This window comes from Gavialis gangeticus, unplaced genomic scaffold (assembly GCF_001723915.1).
Source record: "Gavialis gangeticus isolate Ggan-Ray unplaced genomic scaffold, GavGan_comp1, whole genome shotgun sequence".
NCBI lineage: Eukaryota > Metazoa > Chordata > Crocodylia > Gavialidae > Gavialis > Gavialis gangeticus.
In genome coordinates, this window is record NW_017728992.1 from 47,333,346 (window position 1) to 47,343,763 (window position 10,418).

Below are 10,418 nucleotides of genomic sequence, written 5' to 3' on the forward strand. Positions count from 1 at the left end.
CTCTTGGCAAAACTGGCCAACTGCAGCCTCAGGTCCACCATGATCCACTGGCCGGGGAATTGGCTCCATGGTGGTGCAGTCCTTCAAGGCTCTGTCCGTGGACCCATATTGTTCAACATCTTCATTAATGATGTGGACACTGGAGTCAGAAGTGGACTGGCCAAGTTTGCCGATGACACCAAACTTTGGGGTAAAGCATCCACACTCGAGGACAGGAGGGTGATCCAGGCAGATCTTGACAAATGGGCGGATGAGAACCTGATGGTGTTTAACACTGAAAAATGCAAGGTTCTCCACCTTGGAAAGAAAAACCTGCAGCATGCTTATAGGCTCGGCAGTGCTACGCCGGTTAGCACTAGAGATGAAAGGGACTTGGGGGTCATGATTGATGACAAGATTCAACTGTTATAAACTCCTGCAAGACCATTTCAGGCAGGACATGAGGAAGAACTTCTTTACTACCCAAGCCCCCAAGGTCTGAAATAGCCTGCCATCAGAGGTGGTTCAAGCACCTACTTTGAACGCCTTCAAGAGAAATTTGGATGTTTATCTTGCTGGGATCCTATGACCCCAGCTGACTTCCTGCCCCTGGGGCAGGGAGCTGGACTCAATGATCTTCTGAGGTCCCTTACAGCCCTAATGTCTATGAAATCTATGAAAATTTAGAATTGAGGCTCCTAATTTAAGTGTCCATGATTGAACATCAGATTTAAGGTGCAACACTTAGTATTCAGATGAATTAAAACATTTGCTTGGATAACCATTTAAAGATCTTTAGTCGCAGAATCTTAGGAGGGCAGCAGTCCAGAATCACTTATTATTGCAAGCCTTAACTCAGTCATGTTGTTCCACAGCTGTGTTTACAAGCAGGGCTTTTGCAAATGCATGTGCCTACTTAGTTATCTGAACAGCCCCATATGTGAACAAACAGGTCATTGATGCAAACTGTTACAGGAATTTTGCACACAAATTAGTTATGGAGTTGAACATGTGTTCTCTGGGAGAACACCTCTTTGTAGGTTATTTCGTGAAAATTTCTGTTCTGTGCTTTAGAGCTAAAAAGCAGCTTGTCAAGCTCTGTGATGATAATGTTGCAAAATTACTGAAATCTCTAATGGTTTAGTAGCTGTACTAAGAAATTGAACCTGAAATCTACTCTAAAAGCTGTGAATGAGGTAGTCAGTAAAACAAAAAGGCAGTAACTTCAAGAAATGATGTTAATATACTATAATTTAGAGTTACAAACTGTCATGATCAGGGATCCTGATTTTCTCCGTTTAAAAATTGCAAAATCTCTGATAAATCCCCCCCACCCCCAAAATCCATGTTTTTCTTTGATTAAAATGAAACACCACTGCACTGCCACCCCCACCGCTGCTGGGCAGGCAAGGGGTGCCTCGCCATGGCAGTGCAGTGCTCCCGGCGGTGGCACCAAGCTTCCCTGCCCTGCTCTGTTCTGTTGTACCAAGTCCTGCCCACTGAGCTGCAGAGACCCCAGGGGCAGGGCAGGAAGCCCCAAGCCCACAGCTGGCAGACCACATCTGCCTCTACCCTGTGCACAAATCTGGGGGGCACATGCCCCTTGTGCCTCCCTCAGGAGTATTCACACTGGCAGGGAGCCTTCCCCCCCTTGACAAGTCACCCATGGCTCCCTGCCCCAGCCCTGCGGCCTCGCATTGTTGCCCCAACTCCAGCTGCAGCCCCAAGCCCCATGCACTACCCTGGCTGGGAAGCACCCCCAGGTCTGCCCAACTCCCTTCTCTCCTTCCCCCACCAACTTACTTGTGGGGAGCTCCTCTCATGCTGTCTGGCTGCCATATGTATGTGTGCACATGCTCATGGCACCCCCTGCCTGATCACCCTCCACCTGCCCCCCCCAGTCCCCTGCAGGCTGGAACTCTGCCAGGTTGCGAGGGGAAACCTGCTGCTTCCCACATTTTTCTCCTTAAAAAAGTGAGGGGGGGAAAACAAAAAAAACACCGCATTTTACTGTATTTTTGTGACAAGTGGAAAACATGGATCTGATCCCTGGTCATGAGGCAAAACAGCTCTCCCAATTGTACAGTTGGTTCAGTAAAAAGATAAAAAAAAAATCACAAGAAATTCTTGCCTCTTGGACATTTACTGGGCCACAGCTACAAGAACAAGTCAACCTGCATGAAACAAACAGTAATTTTCCGTGGTGTTAGAGAACTGCATGTCCACAATGTGGATTCAGTTCCATGAGGAGTGAAGCCAGATCTGAAAAGACGTGTTTATTGCCATGTGGCTCTCAACTAGGATGCCGTGGTACTCTGGGCTGTTATGAGATCCTTTGAGGGGTACCACAGGAGGTAGGGAGATCAGCAGATAAGGGCAGGCTCAGGCCCTCATTGCCTGGCTGCTCCCCTGCCCCTCTGTAAGGAGATAAGCCATAAGCACTATAGTAAATCAGTTTGAAAATGGGGTGCCACTCAGTTCACTGAAGTTATGGAGGGGTGCCTTGAGTCTATAAAAGGTAGAGAACCACTGGTCTACACCAAAAGAACAGGAGAGTATTGGTTTTTTAAAAATCACAAAGATAGTCTCCTTTTCAACCTTTATCTTGATTACCTTAAGCATATGTATTAAAGTTGTTGCATCAGTCACTATTTTGTTGTTCTTTGCTTTTATGCACTTATAAATCTCAAACATATCTACTCAGAAATTGGGTATGTTATTGTTCCTGTAATATGAAGCCTTTCAGTTGGAGTCGTTCAGACCTGTACTAACCAACCAGCAGGGGCTACGGAAAGCACTCTACCCAAAACCTCCCTAGCGTACAAAGGTTATGCAACTGCAGTTACAGCTCTCCTTATGGCACTTCAGGCATCTTATTAATATCTAATCTTGTTGTATAGACCATTCCAGTGGTGGGTATACAGCCACTTATAAAATGCTGTTTCCTTATGTGTATTATTCTGTACAGTTGTTAAATGATTAATATTAAATTCACTTAAACCTCGTAAAAATTTCACAGTAGATTGGGGCCCAGGTCATCAGCTGAATAAAATCAATGCCACCTCACTGCAGTTTCAAGCGGAGGACCTCCCCCTTTGACACTGCTATTAAAGACACATTACACCATTTTGATATTTTGAGACTTATTTTCATCTCTTACCCAGTAAATTATGTCTGTGACCTATCTTATCTATTCTATTTAGAATACAAGTTTCTGGGGCATGGATTATGAATTCCTCTGCTTCTGCACAATTCATGGAACCCTAAGAGTACTCTATGCCAAAGTATGATAAATTAATAATGAATATGTTCTTGCAGTTGCCAAGAAACAGCCTTTTTAATTTGAATACAAAATACTCATGGTGACCATCTTTGGCTCAAAAAGTAATAATCTCACTGATCTTCTAAGCCATCTTCCCCATCCTCCCCAGGTCACTTACTGAATTTTAATCTTTATACAGATGGACCTATATACATACATAACAGTGCTGGGATTCAAATTGGAAGAAACAACAACATGAAGATCGAAGATCAGAATCTGTATGTACAGACTTGTTCTGTCGGTGCACGAAACTCACGCATAGATTTTGAACGAACGGGTATATTTGGTAAGAGAAATATTCCCCTTTATGGTTATTTCCACTAACAGTCTCCTTTTGAGAAATATCAGTAAGGTAATATAATGAAAACAGGATAGCTTGCTCCTTGTTGCATTCAGAAGGTAACTATTTTGGAAAGCTTTATAATAAAGCGCTACAGAATAAACCAAGCAAGATTACTACCATGGGTGGGGGTTTGTGTTAGCACTGCTTTACTGGATAAACATTTGCACCATTCACCTTCCCTGCCCATTTCATCCCCTCTCATATTCATCCCTAGCTGCCCTTATGAAACCTCAAGTTCATCTTAATCTTGAGCACCTATCCATCAATATGGCATACTGTGCGGTGGGCAACCAACCCCTGGCATAAATCTGGATATATCCATTGAGACTTGGCAATAAAAAGGAGAACAGAGGAGGAAAGCAGGCAAGGATGGAAAGCTCTGACTGCTAATTCAAACATGGGAGTAGGCAGGAAGCTGGAAGGTTTTAAAAGATTTTAGTATTTGCATTGGTCAAAACCATCTTAATCTCTTAGGCTGTGTCCAGATGAGCAGCACCTGGCCATTTTCCTGCTTGGGTGGGGTGGGGGAAAAGCCAGTGTGGTGCACATGACAGGAGCATGACATAGGCTTGATCCTCCAGGGAGATGCTCTGGCTGTTGACCAGAGCATCTTCATTCCTTCAGTTGTGCCCTGGCTTCTCCACCATGCCCGGAGCTGGTCAAGGGCAGTTTGCCTGAAGCAGAACAGTTTGCCCCTCAACAAAAGTGCACATACAGCGTAACAAAAAGTACCAGCACAAGTTTGCGCTGCTACTATTTTTGCCCTTGCAAGCACACACCCCTGCACATCTGGATGTGGCCTTACTGTGTATTTTAAAGCTTTCTATAGCAAGGAATATTAACAATAGTGTCTTGCATCCAAAAAAGATAGTTGCATATTTCAAGTGTTAGTTAAGCCTCATAGTACCACTGTGAAGTAGATTCTTCCAATTTTACAGGTGGTCAAAAAGTCAGAATGGAATTAAGATGTGTACCAGGGAAAAGAGTTTCAGAAGCTGATCCAGGGATATAGATCCAGCTGTTGTGACAGCTAGTCCTCCTCTTTATACACTAAAACATACTGCCTCCAGGAAAACCTATACCTGTAATCCTGTCTTCCATCATTACCAGCAAACACAATTTGGGAAGACAAATTTAAACTGGGAAGTTTAAACAATGCAGTTGTCTTATAGTCTTCTTTCTTTTGCAGACAGCACCACTATCCTCTCTGAGGAGCACTTGAATCTAGTGAGAGAGAACTTGGCTAAACAGTGGAAAGACTGTGCTCGTAGACTGGGTTTCACTAATCCAGATATTGAAGTAATTGATCATGACTATGAACGAGATGGACTAAAAGAAAAAGTTTACCAAATGCTTCAAAACTGGCTCATGAGGGAAGGTTCCCAAGGGACTACAGTCGGAAAGCTTGCCAGAGCCCTCTATGGATGCCAGAGATTAGATCTCCTTAATGCTTTGATAAAAATGAACCAGAGATAGGCTGACTTGAACCCTTGAGGAAATTGATCTGGTATTTTACCTAAAGAACCTTTTAGTGATAGTACAAAATTGGTCTGAAATACTGCCACCATACAAGACTTTTCTGGAACAAAAATTCTCCTGCCAAGCAGTATTAAGTGAAAATATCCTATAGCTCAAAACATTTAAAGCTGCCCTCATTTGGATGGAAGGGGGTTACTGTATTTGTTTTATGAATTACTTTCCCTGAGGTTTAAAAAAGAAAATCAAAATACATAACCCTACAGGAAAAACTAGTGATGAAATAATATGGGGAATGTCATTTTGGGGAGGATTTGTACATCAGTTTTTCACAGAACTTTTGGACTGCTATCTTAAAATATATTTCTAGCTATATTCAGAGTGCCTTGGTGATGCCTAAAAGGAGCATATCATATACGCAAAGCTAACACAGGTCAGTGCAAGTGTGTTAGATTGGTTCACTTTTTTAAAGTCCTGGATGGAAAGCAAAACCAACTCTATTGTACCTAAGCAGAGATGATAGTCACAAAAAGTCATCACGGCACACATTGCTTTATATTGATTACAGTGTTTTTATAAATGCGCTTTTTATTACTTTTATTGAATACAAAAGTTTAAAGCTATGCAAGATATTGGTGGGAATGAAAATAGATTGGACACAGACAGTGGTACGTACGTTAGCATTGAAGAGCCTTTTCTCACAGATTTATGACAACCGCATTGAACACATTCTATTTTCTGTTCTGTGATTGGACTAAATTGAAGAGAAGGTACGAGGTCTACTTTATGAAATATCTGTACCCATGCCTAAATGAGAATTTGGCCTGTGCAACGTTCTGAATATCAATCAGGGCATTTAATCTCAAGCTGATTAACCAGAAATAAAAGCATAAAATGTCCTAGCCAAACTGGAGCAAGAGCATAAAACATTACAGACTATCTTTAGAGTACAGAACCAACAAGGAAGAATTATTGTCCCATACATTTGTGCGTACTTGCCACAAATATTTAAACCTAATTAGAGCTCCTTTGAAGAATAGTACTTCTAATTTCACCTAAAGCCAAAAACAGAATGTCTAGCAAACTTTTTGAGCCAGCTATTTCTTCCTTTGCATACTGGATTGTAATAATGCGTTAACCTCTCACTAGCCATGTCTACATTAGCAGGAAGATGCGTTTCCCTAGGGACAAGTAGCAGTGGCACACCTAATGCCACTGCTACTTGTTCCTGGGGTAACACCTATGCCACACACAGTGTGGCGTGTAGCAGGTTCTCTCGGGTGGGCTAGAGGAGGCTGGGGCCAGCAACTGTGATGGCTTCAGCAGCTTTACCTGAGGTCCTCTGGGAGCTGCAGCCATGGTGCTCCTGCAGCAGGGAGCCTGGCAGCAGCTGGAACATAGCTTTGCTTGGCTAGGTTCTGATTTTGGGTTGTGCGCTGCTTTTTTCCCCCCAGTGTGGGGTTTTTTTTGACCCCGGGATCTCCCATGGGGGAATGCCTGCATGTGTGGTATGTGCCACATAAAGCACATTCATGTTCATCTGGATGCAGCCACTGATGGCAGAAAGCTACTAGGAGTTCTCATAAAAGCCTAGTTCTAACAGGCTTTAAGTTAACTGCTTTTGAAATAAGAACTAGACATTTTATCAATAGCAAGACAAAAAATGTAATTACAGCAAGTATTACCAAACCATGCTAACTTTAAAGTACTTATCACAAACAACAATAGCAGTAAAAGTGCCAGGACATTGGCTTTCATGTACACTACAACCAGAACCCCCAGAAAGACATTACTCCAATTGCTGGCATATTTTCAAAGCATGCCACCAAGTCTTCATTGCTATCACTCCCTGTGTTAGGTAGGCTAAAGCTAGCGTGGTTACCTTGGCCTATGCTAAAATCATACCTTCATTTTGTAGCATAGGCATACTCTATGCTTTACAGTCCTTAGACTAGAGTGTATAATGCCAACTTGTAATTTGGAACTAGAAATGTACCGACTTTTCTGTTCTTGAATGCACTAGAAACATAGGGTGTCATTCTGTGATGAAGCATCACAAAGCACATGGGAGGGAGAATGTTCTCAAGACCTTGTAGTGTTGCACCCTGCTGGAAGGGTGCAATTCAGCTCCCTTTTAGTCAAGCACAACAAAAATGCGTCTCCAGTCACTTAACCTTCACTTCTCCCAGGATCCACATGAATCTTCTTTGACTCTGCTCCTATGGTTCAACCTTACCCTCCTGAGTTTTCCTCCAGCCCCAGCTGAAGGATTCTTATTATGGGACACCAGCATAGCAGGCCAGCACAAGAATATCTGTATATATTATTTTAAAATTTAGGGCCAACTACTGGCTTCAGATAAACTATTCAGGACACTGACTAATGTAGAGGATAGGAACAATTCAAGAAAACTAGCATCTGCTGGAGGAGTTCATATAGGGGAGGGAAAGAAAAATGATAACACCTTTCTATGTTCTGTCCACAAGTCGGATTCCTCCCACTTGCAAACAAACATCAGGGTAGAAGTTTGTGCCTAATAAGGTGAGTTATTTCTTAGAGATACCAAATAACTCTGAAATACTTCTGGCTTATAGTTAAATGTCACACTTAGGCTTCAGAGGTATACCATCATATTGAGATAAGCATTAGACCATTCAAATCTTTCAGAGCTATGATTTCAAGCTCGCTGTAGATCCAAGCAGACAGTACAGGTGCCAGTTGCATTTGTTTTCAAGGTTTCCCTTCATCACCAGGCTAATTAGTGGCCCGGTTCAGACTTGTGAAGCGCAAGAGTCAATAAAAAAAAAAAACTTGATATTTTTCCATTGAAAGTTAAAAGTGTTTTTTGTTTGTTTGTTTTGGGGGGGGGGGAAGAATCATTCTACAAGGTCTAGCTTCTTGTATTGAATCCACCAGGAGGCAGCATCTTTAAAAAATGGCCTTCAAAGTTTTATTCTGCCTTGAAAAACATGACAGGTCTTGTCTGCAAACAGACTTGGGTCTGGTATATATGAAATGAGGTTAAAAAGCAATTTAAATGAGCTAAAATCTCAAATTGATAATCATTATAGGTGGGATTGTGAACACTGTTATGATTATGTAACATTTCTTGTTCCAAAGCCATTTTCACTTTGTCATACTCAACCATTTGGTCTGAACTTTTCTAACCCTAGGTGTCCCGATTAAGCTGTTTTTTAAAAAAAAAATGACTAGAGAAAAAAAAATGTTGTTGGGTTAGTGTTAAGTCTGATAATGATTTCTTATGAAAACCTCTTAGCACCTCAAAGCTATGGCACAGTGACTTGAATTTGGTAGATGACACATAAGCAGTAGGTTTTAGCAGCTAAAATTTCCCCACCATTTCATCCACACTAAGCTTCCTGCAGCCCAGGAGCTCAGAACCAGTTCACCCAGAGGCAGAACCACATGAATATGTCTATACTGCTTTAGCCCAGGACAGCAGACTAGAACAGACTACATCTGTTTGGAGTCAAGCATGCACAGCACTAATTCAAATATTTCTGCATAGTGCTGCTTTATACTGCAGACATACTCATACCACATCCTCCTCTACTGCTAGTTCACACAGAGGGTGACAAACTACTAGTGCTATCAGATATTGTGTTACCTGAATGGGCTAAAGATTGGTGCAGGGGGTCTGCAAATCAAAGCTGTTCCAGTTATGTGAGTGTTAATATGATGCCACATAACAGAATTTGGGGGACTAACTTGCTTTAAAAAAAACATTTTGGAAACCACGCAAAGTATGTTAAGAGAACATTATTAAGGTTACAAAGTCAAGCACTCAAGAAATGGCAGAATGTGGATGACCTTAATTTGGTCTCTTTGGGAATGTGCATTCTGATAGTCTTTTAAGTATATGATGGCAGTATTATTTTTCCCCAGGACCCCTACCTAATTAGGTGCACTGGTGCATAGTGCTCACTTAATGAGCAGCTGTCCAGTATTTTGTTTTCTCCTTATTGTTCAGTGTGTGGCCCTGGGCCTTGTTTAATGGAAGTCAGTGATTCTGAAAAGGATTTAGGGGTCATAAGAAGAAGTCATGCCTCTCAGTAAGTACAGGAGGTCAGACCAGATGAGCTAATGCTCTGTTCTGGCACAAAAACTATGAAAAACCTCACTGTGGCATGAGGTGTGGCCTCTGCTTTTTTATTGGGCAAGCTCCTGGATTTCTAGAATCAACAGCATGTGAACAGGAAATACTGGGGACAGGGCTCAAGCATTCAAAGGGGCTTATTCCACGTAAGTCATCACAGTTTGCCAATGGGAGGCTGGAGGGAACAGGTGGCTGTGGCTTCAGCTTCACAAGGGCCTTTGGCAGGGGACAACCCCAGCAATCTCATGGCCTTGCTGCAGCAGATCTTCTCATGGTTTTTCCCTCAGTTGTTTTGAGTATGAGAACGTAGCTCTCACTTGAACATAAGGAGGAAGCCTCTTGGGGGGGATTCTCCTTTTTAGCCTAGCTTTCGCCAGGGAAACAGTTTCTTTCCAACTGAGGATTCTGCACTTGGAATCACTAAAGCTTCCTCTACACATTACAGGTATTGTGCGTTTAACTGGTTAACTGCACAATTACCTGGAGATCAGCTATGTGTGCAAAGTGGTTATCACAATAAAAAACTCCAACCAGCTATAAAGTTAGGCCTCAAAAATGTGTACTAACTTCATAGCTAATTAGTATCAAACTTTAATTTGTACATGGAGCAGGGTTTCTCCCCTGTGGCTGGGAGCCCCATCAGTTTCCCACATCCCCATCCCCGCTCCTGGGGGTGCATGGTGTTCCCAGCCACAGGAGCTTGCTTCTTGCCAGTGCAGGGGGAGCCTGGGATCAGGCTCCCCTGTACTGGCAATAAGGCACAATGTGATCTTACTCATGATCCCACAACCTTGCCATGCACTTGTGGCATGGCAGAAGGTGCTATTGTGTGAATAATGCATTAGATCCCATTGCGCCTTTACCTGAATGCATAGAGGGGGTGTCAGGGTCTTCTCAGAGTTGTCTTCTTCCATTTCCATCATTCCCTCCTTCCTCTCTCATTTTCCCTTCTTTCTGCATGATGAATACTCAAATGTCCTTTTGGCAGGCCTCAAAGAGGTGGATCTGGATGAGTGACCTCCTCCAGTGACAAGTATAATCTGTTTAGCCCCGCAAGTAACAACACTCAGACTCTTGCCCTTCCAAAGCTCAACGTTAGGTGGTTGGGCATGAAGAAGGAAACATAGCAGCTAAATTTCTCCACCTTGTTCTTTTTTTTTTTTTTTTTTTTTAAAAAAAGG

The 10,418-nt window shown here is 42.6% G+C and overlaps 1 protein-coding gene across 2 annotated transcripts in view; it reads left to right on the forward strand.

The window, feature by feature from the left end:
* Nucleotides 1-5,893, forward strand: part of RIPK1 (receptor interacting serine/threonine kinase 1) — a 41,039-nt gene extending 35,146 nt beyond the window's left edge. For both annotated transcript variants that reach the window (XM_019521968.1, XM_019521976.1), the window contains 2 exons: nt 3,441-3,587; nt 4,834-5,893. In XM_019521968.1, coding sequence (XP_019377513.1) covers nt 3,441-3,587; nt 4,834-5,120 — 434 coding nt within the window. In that variant the 3' untranslated portion in view covers nt 5,121-5,893. The remainder of the gene's footprint in view (nt 1-3,440; nt 3,588-4,833) is intronic.
* Nucleotides 5,894-10,418: the final 4,525 nt, after the last annotated feature.